Source organism: Vigna angularis, chromosome 1, assembly GCF_016808095.1.
Source record: "Vigna angularis cultivar LongXiaoDou No.4 chromosome 1, ASM1680809v1, whole genome shotgun sequence".
Lineage (NCBI taxonomy): Eukaryota > Viridiplantae > Streptophyta > Magnoliopsida > Fabales > Fabaceae > Vigna > Vigna angularis.
Window position 1 is genome coordinate 57,965,586 of NC_068970.1, and position 19,292 is coordinate 57,984,877.

Here is a 19,292-nt window from a genome sequence, read left to right on the forward strand (position 1 = left end):
TACATAAATGGTATTGTACCAAAGGAAAGCAATGCATCCTTCCTTCATCACCTTAGTGTCTAAATCGAATAATCTCATGGGCTTAAACAACTATAGACCTATCTCTTTAATAGGATGTATGTACAAGATAATATAAAAAATCCTAGCTAATAGATTGAAGAAGGTTCTATATAAAGTAATAGACGGATCCCAATCTACATTTATATTAGGTAGAGAATTGCTACATAACATACTTGTAGTTAATGAGGTGGTGAAAGTGATCAAATAGAAAAAATAAAATGTGGTAATAGTGAAGATAGATTATGAGAAAACATATGATTCGGTAAAATGAGAGTTTCTCTATTACATGATGGAGAGAGACTAGGTTTATGTAGGTAATGAATAAAGTGGATTAAGGAATATTTATTATCAGCCTTTATCTTAATCTTGGTAAATATTATCCCAATCAAAGAATTTAATACATACAAAGAAGTGAGACAAGATGGAATTGAGACAAGGTGATCCTATAACCCCTTTTCTACTCTTAATAGTGCCACGTCATCTTTTTAGAATGGTAAATCGGACACCTAGAACATAACTCTATACAAATAGAAGTAGGATACAATAAAATTGGTTAACTTACCTAGTGCAGAAACAAATTTAAATAGCTGTGAAGTCATTAAAAATTTTGTTGAGGAAATTTTTGTGATATCTTTAGATTTTGTGATATCTTTGTGTAAATGAAATATTATGTTTGATTGATTATAAATCTAATTTAAGATCCTTTCCCTTTATTTATATTTGAATTAAAAAATAATTGTTAATTTTTTTAATAGAAAAAAAACTTGTAATTAAGTGAGTCGGATTGAGTTAGTTCACTAAATGGTCAACCCGTGGCGGATCGAGCCAGGTCGGGCTGAGTGACCCATTTTGACACCTCTAAACTTATCACAATTTGTTAAGGACACTTTGTTTCTGTGTGAAATAAATAATCAGAATACTTTCACAATTAAAAGTATGCTTAGATGCTTTAATATGTCTTTAGCGCTTAGGGTTAACTTCCACAAAAGCAAGATTTAGGAGTACACGATAGCATAACACATGCACCTTTTGAATTGTAATAATATGGAAGTTATGTTCAAATACTTGGGGTGAGGGGTAATCCAACAAAACAAGTCTTTCAGCAGCCACTAATCAACAAAATCCAAAAGAAGTTGTTGATGTGGAAAGAGAGGAACTTATCATTTGCAGGATGAATATGTCTTATAAAATATGTGATCAAAGCCTACCCTTTACCATTTTTCCTTTTTTTAAAGCCCCAAAAGATGTATGTAAGACTATCAAAAAATTACAAAGAAACTTTTTGTGAGGGGTGAGAAAATGAGTGTAGGAAAATAGCTTAGGTCAGATGGGAGGAATTATGTAAATAAAGAATGTAAGGAGGAATGGGTATAAAAGACATTGAGATGTTGAATAAAGCTATACTTACCGAATGAAAATGGAGGCTTGGTAAGGAAGAGTGAAAAGATATTTTGGAATCAAAATATGGGTTTTGGAGAGGCCTCATGGGGAAAAGTGGTCATTATATGTCTACGCGATGGAAAAACTTAAGGGAGTAAGCGGGGAAAAGGAAGAAGGGAGATGGTTTGACCAAAATATATAATGTAAAGTAGGATCAGACTTCGTCATAAAATTTTGGGAAGATACTTAGCTTGGACTAAATCCCTTAAAGCTTAGGGTCCTTAGGTTATATAGAAATTCTATACTTAAGGACAAAGTCATAATTGAGATTAGGAAATAGGAAAATAAGGAGTGTGAATTAGGAGTAAAATGGAGAAGGGAATGGTTTCCGTGGGAGTTGCCTCAAGTACATGAATTTAGATATGAAAAAAGGAGGGTGAAGATTCATGGTTTTGGAAAGATGAGGAAGGTAAATATATTGTCAAATTTGGATATGTAAAAATGGAAAACTTTTTCTAGTGGGAAAAACTTTGATCTATACAATATGTTATGGACCGTAAAGATGATTCTTTCTGCATAATTTTTAGCTTGAAAGGTAATCATGAATAACGTGCCTACAAAGATAAATATTAGGAAGATAGAAGTATGGAAATGGGGTATGAATTTCAATTATAAGGAACATATGGATTATAAAAACAAAATTGTGTCTAGGCAAGGAAAAGTATACGCAGAAGAAATATTTACTTTGACACAATTAAATGCTTAAGTTGGGATGAAGTATAAAATTGGTAATTATAATTTATCTTATTTAGACTGGATTCTTTTCTAATTCAGTGCATTCATTCAGTCACTTAGAAAATATAACCAGAACTATAAATAAAGAACTAAATAGGACTAGGAATTATTATTAGTAAGCACCAAATGAGAGTCTCGAGTTATGTTTTAACTCTTTCAAGACAATCTAACCATGTCAGGCTTTTAATTTAGAGTTTGTTTCATCTGTGCAGAAAATCATGGAAGAATTTTATCCCAAACAGCTCTTAACATATTTAGAGGCAACTTGGACAAACCAACAAAATCACACAAAGCAAAAGAGTAACAACAAACAGACAGATAGGAGGGACTCAACAATAAAATTTAGATCTCTTGAAGTATATCATTGTCTGATATAACTCCAATCTCTTTGGTCTTAAATCTAATAAAATTGATTTATGCAATGAATTTTGGTAAAATGAAGTCATTTTTAGAATGTTTTTTAAGAATAACTTTGACATAATTTATAGTATAATTACTAAAGGAGCATATAATTACAAAATTTTGTTATATTTGAATGTATAATATCTATTAGTGTTTTCATGAACATAAATATGTCATTTTGTAATAGTATTTAATAGTGTTGTCAAAATGGATTATAATCCGCGGATTAACCCGACTCACCACGGGTTTGAGCCGGGTTTGGTTTGAAAAAAATGTAATTTTTTTATGCGGGCTAGTTTTCAACCCGGCTCACTTAGAACCCGGCTCACCAACCACCTAATTTAATTTAATTATTTATTATTTTGTGTTTCAATATTATTAGTTAGCTTTTTTTATTATATTGTAGATGATGATAAAGAAGAAGATGTTTCAAGAGAGAAAAATATTATAGATTTATCTATTCAAGACTCTAATATTATAAATGGACAAGTGATACAAAAATTATCAATATTAAAAATTTATTTGTTCGCCTTTTGTACATGATTTTGAATTACGCTTGGATTCTATGATATTTTTTTTTATTTTGAATTGTTTGGAGTTTAATATCATTTTAGAGCTTGGATTCTATGATTTTTTTTTATTTTGAATTGTTTGGAGTTTAATATCATTTTAGAGTGACATTTATTTAGATTTGAATTAAAAAAAATTGTAATTTTAAGAAAAACTTATAATTAAATGAACTAGTGAGCCAGCCCGTTTAACCCACCAACCCGTGGTGGGTCGAGCCGGATTACCCGTTTTGATAGCTCTAGTATTTAAACAACCAAATGCTTTGTAATTATTTTTTATATAATTTGTACTATATGGTCACCCGGTCAGCCAAGGGTTGGACGATCAACCATGCCAGAAAATGATCGACTAGTCTAGAACAACCATTAATTAATAATTAATCTGAGTAATAACAACTATTGATGGGAAATTAATAAGAATAATGAAAGTCATTTATTGGTAATTAATGGATCAGCTAGTGATAAATTGATTATAATATTTATAAATAAATGTTTGACAAAGTAGGTGAGGTAATTAATTCCAATTAATGATTTTTATTACAAGATTATTTCGCAAACATGACTTGAAAAAAAGGAAAAAAAACAAACAAGATAACTCAAATGATGATAAAAGATTATTAGGGAGCTCATCCGGCCTTTAAAATAGCTTTGAGTAAGACACTTCAATACCTTACTTAAAACACAAATATATATTATTTTTTGTTAATAAAAAAGCATAATTTAAAAGTCCATGTTCGCTCATTTTTATTTTTATCTTTCTTACATCACATCATTTCAAGTCAGCATAGTTTCAAATAAATTCCACCAAGTTGAATGGTGTACAATTTTCTTTTTATCATATTTCTTTAATGCTTCCTTTTTATACGAGCTTTGTTTTTATTTTTTTAATGAATAAAAAATATAAATGATGTCATTATTAAGAGTCCAGCTAAAATCAAACTGATTTATTGTGTTTTAAGTTTTGTTGTCATTCTCATATTTATTTTCTCCTTCTTTTCAATGAAGTTTATTTGTGCAACCACAAACTTAAAACTTTATTTGCGCAAAAACAAAGAATCACTTTCAAAAGGATTGTAGACAATCAACATAGATACAAATTTTTTTATGGCTTTTCTTCTTTTCGTTTTGTTTTCTTATGAATGAATTTCCTCCAAGAATGGTGCACATTTCTCGATTGTTCAAAATAATGTATGATAAATAAAATCGATTATTAAGCACAAACTTTTCTAAAGGGCATTTCACTCACGTGTTTGAAGCAATTTTTTTCATTAAAAACAATAGATATTCAAGAAGTGTTAGTGTATAAATTAAAGTTCATAAAAAAAAGTGTACATTAAACATGCCATTTAAGTATATTTTTACGAACCAAACAAATAGTTTATTCTTGTATTCATAAATTATCTTCTTAAATTGTTGTTACAAAATTTATATGTAACATGTCGGATATTTACAGATTAATTAATTATCATAAAAACTTTTACCTCAAATAAAAGAGTGATAGTTTGTGTGTTTATTTTCTTTAACAATAGTCATATTTATTGACTTTTCTTTGAATTGAGATGTTTGAGATAAATTTCAATTACACGAAAATTTAGTTTTCTTTTGTCAAGGATACAGAGACATATAATGTTTTAGAACAAATCCGTTATTTCTTTATTTAATTTTCCTCAACTCCTCCTTAAATTTTCATCAGCATTTCGTCCTTCTTCGTTTTCTTTCTCTCTCACGGGAAACCCTTGTTTCATTTCTTGCTATCATATCTATAGAGAAAACCTGAAACCAGAAAGAGGTTCTTTCTGCGATAAACCCTAGCGATCCAAACGGTCATTCAGCATTTCATGGTGCGAATCACCGAGTTGAATCGCATAGCAATCTGAGTTTCTGATCGGTTGACGCGGTCATGGGTGCTGCGGGCTCCAAGCTTGAAAAGGCTCTTGGCGACCAATTCCCCGAAGGAGAGCGTTACTTCGGCCTTGAGAATTTCGGCAACACTTGTTACTGCAACAGCGTCTTGCAGGTCTTCAATCCGATTTACGATTTTTCGTTCTATTTTTTTCGCGTTCCATCGATACTCCAATCTTTACTGCATCTTTGCTTTTTGTTCTGGTTTCTAGTGGTGGATTCTCTATTCTGTTAGAGTTGTTTTTATTGCAATTTCGAGTGTATTGTCAGGAGAATTTAGTGCTTTAATGCATATCAGTGTTTTGGACGCTCTGTTGATCTGTTCAGTGGACTCTTCAAGCACTGGATTTTTGTTATAATTCATAGTTTTGTTAAAATTAAAAGTTGGATATACTGTTCAATCTTTTATACGTTTCATTCAATTTTATCATCAGCGTTTCTTTTGGCGTAAACGTCAATTTAAAAATTGTTGGCTGGTTGCACTCGATATGTCTGCCATATATAAAATATCAGTAACGGCACTTGAAGTGTCTGGAGAACTTACTTGAAGATTGTCGGTTTGCTATTTTTCGCCATGGTTTTTAGGTTCTTTTGCTAACAAGTTTCTTGTTCTGCCTCCTTGTACAGGCACTATACTTTTGTGTTCCTTTTCGTGAACAATTACTGGAGTATTATGGAAATAACAAAAGCATACTGGATGGGGAGGAAAATCTTTTGACGTGCTTGGCGGATTTGTTTTCTCAGGTAATCAGTCTGTAGTTTGTAATTTTTTGGCATTTCATACTGGATGCCCCCCAAGCTTGTTTATATTTGGTTGGTCAAGCGATATTCACCATTTGAAAGTTGTACCGTCTTCACTAATTGTGGCTGTATTGCTTGGCATGGACTTTTATAGAAGGAGCTCTAGATTTCCTAGATTTGTTCGATTCTTCATTTATTTGATCATATGAATCAAAGTACATTTTTTTTCTTTGAATGCCTCATTGTGGATCTTGTCATCTTTAGTTTTGGATTTGTGACCTTGCTTTCTCTAGTAACATTGGCTACCAAATGACATTGACCATTCAATAGACAGCTCAGAGGAAACTTGGATGAATTCTTAGTCTCCATTTAATGTAAAATATTATTTTCATGATCTTATGCACTTGCTGTTCTTTATAGATTTCATTTTCTTAACCATATGTGGAAGGACTTTTGCTATGCTGATGAAATTTGTGCTTGTAACATAGAGAAATGCATATTTGTTCATTTTGTGGTTCAGTTCAGTTCTTCCTTGCAAAGCATACTGTGATTATATTGATCGGTTGAAGTTTATCAAACAGCACTTCCTGCCTATAATGTATAAAATATATATAGGTAGCTGACATTTTTGTTGTTAGCTTTGTATTGTTTCATGTCACTCTTTTTCGGAGAAATACGGAATTGACATGGATTATCTAAATTTAACATTAAAGTATCTTCGAATATGAATGCTATTACTTTTATCTGAGAAATTGTCTCAAATTATTTGGCTAATTGTCTCAAATGTCTATTTAATAGTCATTTACATGTCTATTTAATGGGCACTTAGATACCCATTTCCTATGATGCTCAAGAACTTGCTTCAAGATATTTGTAGTGTGTTTTTAGTAAGTATCTTCATTTTGTATGTCTTGAATAATATTTTCCAATTATTTTTCTGAATCAAATGACCATTTAATTTTAGTGGCATTTGCATGCCTGTTTATTTCTCTCCTGGCTGTAAATGTAACTTATTTATTTCTTTTGGTGTAGATAAGTTCCCAGAAGAAAAAAACTGGTGTTGTTGCTCCCAAACGATTTGTACAGAGGCTGAAAAAACAGAATGAACTCTTCCGTAGCTATATGCACCAGGTATGTGTTTAAACTGTCAAGAATGAGCTTCATGTGTAGAAAGGCAATTATTCTAGAAAACCTTTAAATTTCTTTTGACAGTAATGTTTGTATTACAATAAGGAGGTTAATTTTTATCATGGTCACAAACAAAGTTTTCTATGTTTTTATTTTTCTCCCTGCTTATGAAAGTATGTTATGCATATCGGCATCTTATGCACATGCCCTTTCCTATAAGTTGCAGCTTATTTAAACATGAATCCTAGCTAGAGATGCTACTGTATGTATTAAAGATTTCTCGCTGGCCTTGTTGAGGTATATTATCAGTTGTCATGTTGGCAGATCAAGAGTTAGATTAGTGTTACCTTTGTAATGCATCTCGTCTAGTTTGGTTTGGACCAAATTTTCAGGTTTACAATTTGTGCTCTTGAACTCGGTATGAACATCTTTTAATAAACAGGAAATTCTTTTGAACTGTTTGTAATAAAATTAATTTGAAATGTTCATGTTGCTTGTACATTTTTGGGCCTTTTTTATATACTTGAACTGGAACATGTACACTTCAAATTGGATTCCTATTATATATCCTGTTGGAAGCATATAATACCATTACTTTGGCAACAACTCTTTTGACTTTGGCATATTGTATCATTACTTTATTATGTCTAGTGATGCTTTTACTGTGTATCAGTGCATTGTCTTATTAGTTTTCCCCCCTTCCCTTTTGAGTAAATTATCTTTTGACTCATGTTCAGTGTTCATCTTTGGAAATGGCTTTAACTGAGTTTGTACAATGACAATTTGTTATTTTTGAATGAGGTTGTTTATTATAAATGTTACCAAACTCGTGTGCGTATAAGTGTATTTTTTATTTCTTGATTGTTATTATCTGTTAAACTCTGCTTCATTGATTGCATAAGGGCTCTTGTTAAAGTTTTTTAGTAGACAACATTTTTATTGTGGATCTTCTTTTTATGGTAGGATGCCCATGAATTTTTGAACTTTTTGCTGAATGAACTTGTTGACATTCTTGAGAAAGAGAGCCAAGCTGCAAAAACTGCTGATCAGGAGACCTCACCACCTTCTGAAAAGGCCGCTAATGGCCCCAAGAATGGTCAAGCTAATGGTGTTCACAAAGAGCCATTAGTTACTTGGGTACACAAAAATTTTCAGGTGACTTGCTTTGTCAATTCAATGTTTATATTTTTTAGCATGTTTCCTGCTGCATGAGAGGGGACCATAAATAGCTAACTTTCTATTTAATCAGTCAATTACATCTCTTTTAAAGTGCACATGAATTGTTGTTTGCAAGTTTAGGTTTCTTAAATTTATGGATAATCCATTCATATTGGCTTCTATGTAAATTATAAGAGAAACCTGTGCATTTTCGTAGATTCTATTACACTATATTAATTTATTACAGATTAACTTTATTACTAAACAATGTGCAAAATAGTAATTTCACTCGTACTTTATTTATTTTTATTGTGGGGAGAGGGTGTGGTTGATCTTCCTCTGCACTCTAGTGATACAATATATTTTACTTCTATTTTTGTGGAATTTTATTGTTGTAACTTGGTCTGACCAGGGAATACTCACCAATGAGACAAGGTGCTTGCAATGTGAAACAGTGACAGCTAGAGATGAAACATTTTTAGACTTGAGTCTTGATATTGAGCAGAACAGCTCAATTACAAGCTGTTTGAAAAATTTCAGTTCCACTGAGACACTGAACGCTGAAGACAAATTCTTTTGTGACAAATGCTGCAGGTATACGGCTTTTTGGCACAATTTGTTTCTGTAGTTACCTGTTCAACCGTTTTGAATCATGTGTATAGCTGAACTAATCTGCTGCTTGTTTATTTAGTAAGGGCAACAGCAATCGAGTCTTGTCCCACTAGAATTAGTTGTCTGTGTGGATTTGTCATGTCATTTTTTATGTTGAAAACCAAATTTTCAGAAAATCTTTTGGATCAAGATCATTTCTAACAGTTTTTCCTCAAGTTTCTAGAGTGCATCTTCTACCTCTTGTAACTGGAGTGAAATAGTTTGTGATCAAACACATCTTAAAAAGCTTAAATATCTTATTTTGTTTTGTGGAAATTCCATCTCCTTTTTATAAAAAAAAAATGAAATTCATGTTTATGAACCAATACTACAATTTTAAAAAAGCGAACGATGCTATGTTCACTTCTCCATTCATTGACTGTTATTTGAGTGAGATTTGTTGGTTTTCAGTTTAGTGAGTGAAATATGTGCAGTCTGTTTTCTTGTTTTTCATGTCCGTACCGAGATGTAATCTTTTTTATTGGGTTAGTTTGCAAGAAGCTCAGAAGAGGATGAAGATAAAGAAACCACCTCACATCTTGGTCATCCATCTTAAGCGTTTTAAGTACATGGAGCAGCTTGGCCGCTACAAGAAGTTGTCATATCGGGTTGTTTTTCCCCTGGAGCTGAAGTTGAGTAACACTGTTGAAGATGCAGATATAGAGTATTCTCTATTTGCGGTAGTTGTCCATGTTGGGAGTGGGCCCAACCATGGGCATTATGTCAGTCTTGTGAAAAGCCATAACCACTGGTTATTTTTTGATGACGAAAATGTAGAGATGATTGACGAATCTGCTGTGCAGACGTTCTTTGGATCATCACAGGAATATTCAAGTAATACAGATCATGGGTACATTTTGTTCTATGAGAGCCTTGGCTCTGGTAACAGGAATTAGATGGAGAAGTTCTACAACTCTTCTGTAATCATTTGGACTTCTTTTCACCAGGTTTCCATATTTATTTTCCTTTCTACCGTTTTCCCTTTATTCAACATCCCCCAGAGGATTCGGGTTGTGAAAATTTATACTTAGGTGGTTGCCATGTACAGTGGATAGTGTTAGCACTGTCCTTTTTCTTTTTACTCTTTCTCACAATAAGAACAGTATATATATCGGGTGAAAATTTCACCAACGATGTGTATTCATGGTTGCAAACGCTCAACCAACATTAGAAACAAATGGAAATTGATCCTTGATCCAAACTCGTGGTAGATTATTTTGTATTGTTTGTTAGACCAATTCATAGGTCGTAGGCAGGCATTTTTCTAAGGTCTAGTAAACATAAATCGTGTATATAAATTCATAATTATTGCAGTTGTCCACTATTCCAAATATAAACTATTTTTGTGCATCCCTTTAAGGGGGATGTTGGACATTAAGTAACTGTTAGGGACGACCTTGGCTCTCCTGACGGTTAAGCATGCAATGAAAAATTGACTGTATACTTTCATTTTGAAATTTAACCAGATTATTTTAGTGAATGAAGTTTTTGCATTGATATATAGTTATAAGGCGTGACTTAATTTTTATAATATCTACTTACAGACGATTTTTGATTGATTAAAGTATACATCTTTGTTCCGGTAAAAAGCTTAGTGTTTTAAACCGAAGAAAAAAATACGGTGAATTATTTAACTCAAAGATCATGATTACTTTAAGTTCGTTCCTTGGCCATAGAGATTAATCTTTTATTTATAAGTAAATCTGTTACAAATTAGTTTTATTTTCCGGAAAATTCAATATTTCACTTAAAAAAATAATAAAATGACAAGATACAAATCTCCTATACAATAATATCGGCTAACATTATTTAACCTAACTACAACATGGTACTTGGCCCAATTTGTGGCATATTTCTTGAAGTTTCCCCATCTCAACTAGCCTTTGTGGAGGCAGACATGGATCAAAATGACACTTGTTTTTACATTTCAGGTGTGAATATAGGGTTGGATCCCACCAGGTGTTTAAAATAAAACTTTCGTAAAGGCATTGCAATCCGTATTTGACAGGAAAATCTCGTCTATTTTGCACTTATAACTACAACGGAAATATTTTAGTTGTGTACATTGAGATATTTTTATCCATAACTAAATTATAGTAGAATTAATACACACTTTTCTTCCCCCTATATACTTTTCTATTATTTTTAATTTTTAAATAGAGAGAAAAGGATTGTCTTTTTCGTAGTTCTAAGGTTGGTTACACATTTTTCTCTTAAATGTTAGCAAGTGATACTTTAAAAAGAATTAGAATTAATATTTACTATAACGATCAACATAAGACGGTTCATGACCTGACTGTGCTGTTAAATTATAAGCCACACAAGTGACGATGAAATCTAACTTCTAAGTTGCTGTAGGCATGAAAATATCTTCGTCCAACAGTGCTTCAAGATCAGTGAGGTTATTGAAGTCTCTTATTTCTTCTGAATTGTTACAACTGCTATCATGCTTTACCTGCAAAACAAACACTACATGGTGTGAATATCATTAAAATTAGCGATGAGAGAAAAGGGGTAAAATACCTGATTGTCTTGGATCTGAGTTACCACATTCAACACCCTATGGTATTGGTCCCTTGCCTCTGGATACTGAATCATTGACTTCACCCTGGCCAGGGCTTTCTGCAATCTTTGCTCTGTTTGCTTCCTGCCTTCTTTTAAGACATCATAGTGATCCTCAGAGGATGTTACATCTTCTATCATAGTTACTTCAGAATTGGCCTCTGATTTAAATCCTCGCAAACCACTACCTTTTCGACGCCAACGCAAAATAACTTTCTCCAATATCCCAACAGACCAAATTATCTTCCCACAATTTTTCCTAACCTGGTGTCCTCTCACGTGAGCCTATAAAATAGACACCTTGTAAATTGGATCTAATAAAATCAAAACCATAATAAATTCTATTCATTTCCACACAAAATGTACCTGAATTTTTACTATACGTTGTCGAATCATCAAAAAATCTTTTCTTCCCTTCCAACCGCGGAATTTGTTCTGGATACGTATTGCAGCAGCATGGACCGGCTCATCACGTGATCCAGACTTGTGTGATTTCCCATTCTTTTTTACAAGTGAAAGAGCACGTTCGTCAGATATTCCAAATTTGTCATCACCAAATTCCTTCAGCTGCTTTCTCTGGAATGATTGCATTCTGAAGACTTGATGAATACGAGCCGCAGCTTGGGTGGCATTGCACACTGCAGCCAATGAATCTTTCAGTGACTGTTCATATGATAGAACATCAAGATCATTAACTGGGGCAATGTCTTGGATTCTTTGGACCACTTTGTTTCCCGAATTTTCTCCCACATCCTTGTTCAAATCAAGAGTAGTGAGCTGTGCACTTAGTGAAGATTCTGCGAGATACCCTGCAATTCCTTTATGCCCGTTTGTAGAAGCTAGATCAGCCGGTGTTCTACCAGAAGGATGTTCTGGACATGGGTCAGTCAGTAATCCAGGTGCTGCGCCAAGGGATATGAGGAAAGCAACCGTGCGCTCCCTGATGAAGTAATACACAAGAAAATGAAAATAAAATTCAAAGCATTAAGTTAATGTAAGGTATATCGTGCTAGATTAATACGATGAACTAAAAATTCAATTTTTACGAAATGTGCTTCATACTGCAAGCACTGAGGTGCTCACCTGCCATAAAATGCTGCCCAATGAAGAGCAGTCCATCCATTTATGTCACGAAAGTTCACATTCACACCAGCAACTAGTGTGGGTTCTAGTGCCCAATCGTAGCCAAGAGCAGCAGCAAAATGAAGCACACCTTGGCCACCCTCATCCAATACATTGGGGCCTTTTCCATCGTCTGTAATTTTCTGAAGGAGCCATGCGTGCAACTTATCTTTTAGAAGATTTTGAAGCAGCTGCTCCTGTAAATCTTCTGGAGAAATATCTTTCTCTTGAGTAAGTTCCAGTAGCTTGTCCCAAACATCATCCTCCCCCCTTAGCAAAGAACTGATTTTACTTCTCAGTTCAGATTTCTCATTTTCGCTGATTGAATCTGAATTCTGAGGAACGGCATGCCCCAGGGACAACAGTTCTCCAAATCGTCTACTAAGAGTATGAAAAACGATGGCTCTATCCTCACCTGCAGTGTTGACTTCTTGAGTACAGTTGACCTGGAAATCAAATTCTCGGACTTCACTGCATGCTAACCTATTGGAACAAGTTACATAGAAAGGTACCCTCCCAGCCTTGTGCAGAGGAGTATGACAGCAAAGAACATCTTTTGCAAGTATCACTGCTGGCACTTCTACCTCACCAAACATGCATGACCATTTACATTGTTCTGCTTCTTGTTGGCTTCTTAAGAATCGTCCAGAAATGATAATCTATACATTTTTTTTTCACAAGTGAAGAAATAAATAATCAGAATAACTGACAGATGAGTAAAAAGGAAACTAGAACAATTCCATGAGCATATCGAAAGAGAATACCTTAACTTCTGACCCTTCAAATGCCCAGCTTGGTGAATAGTCAATAATGCTAAAAAGCTGCTCATTGGAAACAGATGGATCCAATACATAGGTGTCTAGGTGCCCTTGGGAAGGAATAGTTGTGCTGCCAACCTCACTTTCACTTTCAACTGTATCCCAATAAGCACCAGAAGTAGATGGTTTATTTGATTCTTCCACATCTCCAAGCTCTTTACTCATCCATTGGTTGAAACTGTCAAGCTTCTTCAGACCCTCTTCTGCTGGGGATCCATCTAACAGAGTCCTTTTAAAAGTGAAACGTGGGTCTTCTATTCCATCCAGGGTTCTACTGGCCTCAAAATCTGATTTTAGATAATCAAGCATTATCTCTTGAGGATCATTTTGCATGAGAACCTTGTTTTGTTTGTGTTGATGGAGAAGAGACTGTTGCAAGGATTTCTGAATATCAACTTCATTAACTTCATGCTCACAGTTGCTACAACTAACCTCACATGTTGAGCTTGAATGGACATTATCTATAGGCCAACTGGACACACGTAAAGAATCAACACTATATCCCTGTTAACAGATTAGACTTTAATCAATTAAATGAGTTTGAAGGAAAGAAATAAAAGTTAAGTAACATGTTATCGGTCATAATGCAAAATCAGTTGCTTGATTATATATTTTTTCCACAGAAACATGAAACAGGTAATTCAAAAATCAAAAACATTTGCAGCATTATACCAATATCATTTTGTTGTGACACATTAGTTTCAAGTCTTTTTACTTTTGACAAAAGCTACAATACCATTTCAAAGCTCCTTATCATGCAACATCAAAATATTGCAAAAAGTGCTCCATGCAAATGAAGTACCAATAGTACCAGTACACAATACCTGCCAACTTCCTTCAGCTTGTATGAGACTTCCATTGTCATGCAGCTTAGCAATGCTGGTGGTCAAATGTGGCACCATTATGTCATATCCTTGACAAAAACTGCTATTGACTGCCATTTCATCAGGTTGCATTTCAGGAAATAAAGGCTGAAAAGGCATGTGTTGACTTTCACCATTATTTTCTAAGATATCTTCCCATGAGGAAAATCCCAGGGGTTTTGGGGATTCATATATCAATCCACCATTATGAATGTCTATGAATTTTCTGTCTTGGGTGAGTGAGATATAATTCATATCAGCAATGACAGGTAACTTCTTTTGCTCATCTGTCCCAGTTTCAATAGAAAAACTTATGTTAGTTATGGACTTTACTGATCAAAAGGCCAGTATGTATAAAAATATAAAACAAGGTATTTGATTTTGAGAACTCTGATTCCTATAATTACCTCAAAAGCTATACTCTTCAATTGATATGAATGTAAGACTGCGCTATGGTGTACATTTATAGTGACAAAGCATAGAAGTTAAACTAACAATTTAGAATGAAGAAACTTACTTATGAGTGGGTGAGGAGAATAAGAATCAGCAGGTTGATCTATAATCTTCTCAACAGGGCGTTGTAACTCAAGGAAAGAATAAAACTCAGAACTTGCATGGCTATTGAATGCTGTAAAAATTACATCAATTTAAAAAAAAATTAATACACAAGAAAAAGTGACAACGGGGGACAAAGGCTTAACAAAGGTTACTATAAATGTCATCTAGATATGAAAAACTGAAAACAGAACATTTTAATTATTAATGTGCAGCAAAAGAAGTACCAGATTCAGCTTCCTCATATTCTGATACTTGGGCACTGTTCATGCTTGAATCCATAGTTTGTGAAGGAACCTGGTAACTGTTTGGATGAAGAGCGGACGAAAAAGAAGTGTCCATCTCTGCTTTGAGCATAATTTTGTCAGTTTGTTCAGCACAAGGAAGAGATTCTTCATTTTCTTTAGCACACGTATAATTTGCCTTGGTTCCCTAATTATTTTGAACAAGACAGTTGAGTGAAAGGAATGACAGCCCAAAACGAAATTATTCATAGATGGGAAGACATAGCATATCACGATTATATTCCATTACATGCTTCAGAAAATTTACTCCTAAAAGAATCAAAGTATAGAGTCAACATCCTTGATGAGGGAAGAGAGAATTGTACATAGTCTTAGACAGAAATTATGTTACAAAATTATAGTTTCTAATATCGAAAAAAATAGTATGATGCTGAAATTTCTCAGAGCAACTTAAGAAAACGGTGGCAGCTTTGTTTGGGAAAATCTAGTAACATAATGCTAAAGTTATGATGGAATTTCCATGTTTTACTTTCCTACTTCATACATAATTCAGCAACCCAATTATATTTTACTAGTTCGTTATTCTATTAATGGAACTGGAAATGTAGAAGTAGCTATTCCTCGAGTTATTATCAAATAACAACTAGGAAAAAAATACTAATAAAATCTTAACCTGTTACCTTCACTTGTCGATAATGAACTAGAACAATGTTAGAGTGTTCCCTGCAACAGCGTTGAACAAAAAAGGGTGAGAAGGGAAGGCCCATCCATAGACAAAAACCATAGAAAATAAATGAGAAATTTCTAGAAGCCTATTATAATTAGTTTAAACCAATAAAATGGAGCAACATGCACTGTTCTATCTCATTAATTATAGGTTAAAGCATAGCATCCTCGAGAAAGAACAAACACATTAAAAGAAAATGTTCCTTCTTTCTGGATACTACCTAATGAGATGGAGAATGAGAAGAATGCAAAGAGCAGAATCAGGCAAAAGAAGACAAATAAAGAGGGAAATTTTTGCAGTAAACTTTGAAAACATTAAACATAAACACTTACTCTTCAAGCAGCCAATATGTGCGTCTCTGAAAACTCTCATCTTCTTCTCCATGAGCATAATAGCAGTGCAACACATCCACACTTCCAGCCTGAGAGCATCATATTATCCCTCATTCAGTGCAACAATATACAAAGAAGAAAGATTCTCTCAATACATTCTACTTCCTAAAGCGTAATTAACTTCAACGATAGAAATAAAGCCTACAGCAACTTAAACGCAGTATAATTTTACCTTTAGTCTCTCATGTGCTTCTCTTACTGTTTTTCCATCTTTTTTCTTCCTCCAGTTGTGGCCATCCTTTCTGAAGTATCTCAGCACCTTCCGATCAAATAAGAAAAGTGAACCACCTAACGTCAAGGAAAAAATACGATAAGACCTAACGATGAGCATTATTACAATTAGGTTCTACTTAAATAAACTTCTCTATAAATGAATTGAGCTTCTCTCACAAAGGTAAAATTAACTTATGTACTTGGGTTTTTATATAGAAGTTATGTGCATGAGTTGAAGAATTTCAATTTCACCTTTTTACTTTCTTCTCCTACAAGAGCATACATGCAGAGAAGTTTATTGAAACATGGATGTGATATTTCGCATAATTTTGTTAAGTTTTCAGTGTCCCAGTGCCAATAAGATATAAATTTCTAAAAGATTAAAATCCTAAACCTCCAGCTTCCCCTTAAATAGAAAACCAAACACAATTTTACAAATCCTTTTCTCCTAATCAAGCTATTAAGAAACTAAGACAACTTCTTGGCAGAAAAGAAACCATACTTGGTGGCATAGTAGCAGGTTCTGGAGCAATTCGAAACTTCTTATAGTTGCTGAGAATTGCACAAATTTCCGCCGGACGCAGCCATCGATGCTGTGCTTCCACGATAATTTGCTTGATATCTATGCCCATAAAGAAACATAGAAATTCAAAAATAGAGTCAGCAACAATAAATAACAAACTTGAACTTTGCGATAAAGGGGTAGCATTTCAATGCTCCACTATCATGGGTACTTCTAAAAAGGGTTTCTTTCTTCAGAGTTTGAATTATTGGAATCTCAAGCAACAAAAGGGGAATCAAAGAGAAGAAAAGCTGACCCAATTGAGAGGGGGGAAAGTACTGTCTGGCCTCAGCCATGAAAGCTCAAAGCTGAGCTCAAAGCTTCAATTTTGTTAGGACCAGTAAGGCAAACAAGAGGTAGGAGAGGACCTTTTTTCTAAATCTAAGAGAAGCAAAAGGAAAGATGGTAGTATATTGTGATGTATGTATAATAAATTGCAATAACTGGGAAAGTTCCACAATGAATTTTAACGCGGAGAGAGAGTGTAACGAGTGTTCAGAGGCTGTGACCAATGAACGAAAAAGGAAAAGTTTTCAACGCGGGAAGTCTTAGACTCTGAAAGTGTTATTGTATTGTGTTGCATTGCATTGCATCGCAGCGAATAGAAGAGAAGAAAATGAAAGAGAGAAAAATATTGTTTAAGTCAAAACCGCAAAAGCGATTCCACTTTGACTGATCCTTGGCTTATCCTTTCTTCGTCGCACCTTCTCACATCTTTTTCTTGGCTCAAACTCGGTCACTGTATGACGTCATTTTCATGTCTCTTCACAAACATACCAAAAAAATAGTTTCTCAGTTAAAACAAAATAACACATTTTTATTTAACAACATTAAAATCTTCAAAATTACATATATGAAAAAGCTCTAAATTTGGATTTTGAATTTCTTAAAAAAATTAAATTTTGAATATAATATTTTATTTTAAGACAAATGGGATGACACATTGGTCTCTGTAACCTTGTAGGATTTTGAGAAACTGATAAAGGTGGGCCACCACAGGGTGGTGTATTGAACCACCTGGCTTACCATTTTAGAAGCATGGTCCAACTCACTTTACAGAATAATTTTATCAATTATTTTATATTTATTTCATTTAAAAATAAATATTGTGGAACTTAATATATTCATATGTACTCACCAGATTATATTATATATTGTCTAATGTGTAAAAATATAATGCTTTAGACAAAATAAGATAAATATAACAAATGAATGAATAACTCAATAAGTAAAAATTCATAAATATTGACAACTTGTCCAAATGTATTATATTATATTATATACAAATGCATTATTATTTATCGCATAAGTTAAAGAGAATATGTTTATCTTTTTCCTTAAAACATGGTTTATTTTGAATTGTGTGATTTTCTTCCGAAATAGGTGTAACAAATGCCTATAATATATAAAATAGAACTAAAACCATTTTCACGTAAATAAATGGGTCATGTATAATTTGGTAATATTATTTGAGTATATTTACTTATTTAACACTATATTCTTATAGTTGTCGTAAACTAATTCTCATCTATTTTGTTTTTTTACATTATAGTAATCTTAATGGCATAAAGAGGTCATATTACTAATTTTGTTATTTTGATGTAGGTGTCTGCATTTGCGTGTAGAGGGTAGAACCATCAACACATAAATTGTAATGATTTTTTTTTTATATTATTTTTTTATGTTATCTATTTAGGGTTAAGAAAGAGAATAATTATGGAGAATAAATCATCCAACACACTTTCGTTATGATGGGTTTGTCTTTGTAACACTTCTTGTTGTCTACTTCTGCTTTATAGTGTTGATTAATACTTACTATTCGTAGGATTTGTTTCAAATGGAAATTCTTTTTCCAATATTTGAGTCTTGGACAATTATTCTTTATGAAAAGTTTAGCTACTACTAATATTCCTTTTTCGACTGATAATATTCACAGAACTCAATTACACAAACTATTTTCGCATAAGGAATAAATACATTGAGTTTTCTTGGTAAAAATACCATTTTTTTTCTACTGTCACTCGGTTAATCATATAGTTTATATATACACTATATTGAAAATATCGACCATTCTTGCTCATCGTAGTACTTCAAATTGGGATGATGAATTGAAGAAGTTTTGTTTAACTGAAATAGAAAAAGTTATGTGAATGGGAAATCCTTAAAGAATTTGGTTCAATGTTGTATTTGATGTGTTGATGATCTTTTTACCAGATTCACAATAAGATATCAATCCAATTCATAAAGAATTGTCACTTCTTTTTACCAAAAACCTTAAAAAATAATAAATTGAAAAACATTTTTTTCTATATGTTCCTTAATATTCTTACTTGTGTTCATACTTATATGAAAATAGGTTGTTGGTTGATGAATTGAACTACGATAAAAAAAAGGTTGTTATCCATTATTCTTTATTGAACTCATCAATTCTTGAACAAAAATTTGTT

The 19,292-nt window shown here is 33.1% G+C and overlaps 2 protein-coding genes across 2 annotated transcripts; one reads left to right on the forward strand and one right to left on the reverse strand.

Moving 5' to 3' along the window:
• Nucleotides 1-4,854: 4,854 nt before the first annotated feature.
• LOC108323803 (ubiquitin carboxyl-terminal hydrolase 4) lies at nt 4,855-9,987 on the forward strand. The gene is made up of 6 exons (XM_017556556.2): nt 4,855-5,223; nt 5,736-5,852; nt 6,882-6,980; nt 7,941-8,132; nt 8,548-8,729; nt 9,277-9,987. The coding sequence occupies exons 1-6, from the start codon at nt 5,107-5,109 to the stop codon at nt 9,680-9,682; spliced, it is 1,113 nt and encodes a 370-aa protein (XP_017412045.1). The 5' UTR covers nt 4,855-5,106; the 3' UTR covers nt 9,683-9,987.
• A 1,030-nt stretch (nt 9,988-11,017) lies between these two features.
• LOC108347592 (calmodulin-binding transcription activator 3) lies at nt 11,018-17,525 on the reverse strand. Its single transcript, XM_017586946.2, has 13 exons — nt 17,102-17,525; nt 16,786-16,905; nt 16,243-16,358; nt 16,011-16,099; nt 15,632-15,674; nt 14,934-15,138; nt 14,669-14,779; nt 14,113-14,438; nt 13,235-13,792; nt 12,432-13,129; nt 11,715-12,288; nt 11,310-11,633; nt 11,018-11,241 (listed from the first exon to the last, which is right to left on the reverse strand). Exons 1-13 carry the CDS (start codon nt 17,139-17,141, stop codon nt 11,131-11,133), a joined length of 3,315 nt encoding a protein of 1,104 aa, XP_017442435.1. The 5' UTR covers nt 17,142-17,525; the 3' UTR covers nt 11,018-11,130.
• Nucleotides 17,526-19,292: the final 1,767 nt, after the last annotated feature.

What these genes read in the sequence shown, in the direction of transcription:
- LOC108323803 (XM_017556556.2), top strand. Translation starts at nt 5,107, where the DNA reads ATGGGTGCTGCGGGCTCCAAGCTTGAAAAGGCTCTTGGCGACCAATTC. An exon ending in TCCGTAGCTATATGCACCAG is followed by an intron (nt 6,981 to 7,940) that starts GTATGTGTTTAA and finishes TTTTTATGGTAG; the next exon opens with GATGCCCATGAATTTTTGAA. An exon ending in GGGTACACAAAAATTTTCAG is followed by an intron (nt 8,133 to 8,547) that starts GTGACTTGCTTT and finishes TGGTCTGACCAG; the next exon opens with GGAATACTCACCAATGAGAC.
- LOC108347592 (XM_017586946.2), bottom strand. Translation starts at nt 17,141, where the DNA reads ATGGCTGAGGCCAGACAGTACTTTCCCCCCTCTCAATTGG. An exon ending in ATATGAGGAAGCTGAATCTG is followed by an intron (nt 14,780 to 14,933) that starts GTACTTCTTTTG and finishes TAATTTTTACAG; the next exon opens with CATTCAATAGCCATGCAAGT. An exon ending in AACGTATAGTAAAAATTCAG is followed by an intron (nt 11,634 to 11,714) that starts GTACATTTTGTG and finishes TCTATTTTATAG; the next exon opens with GCTCACGTGAGAGGACACCA.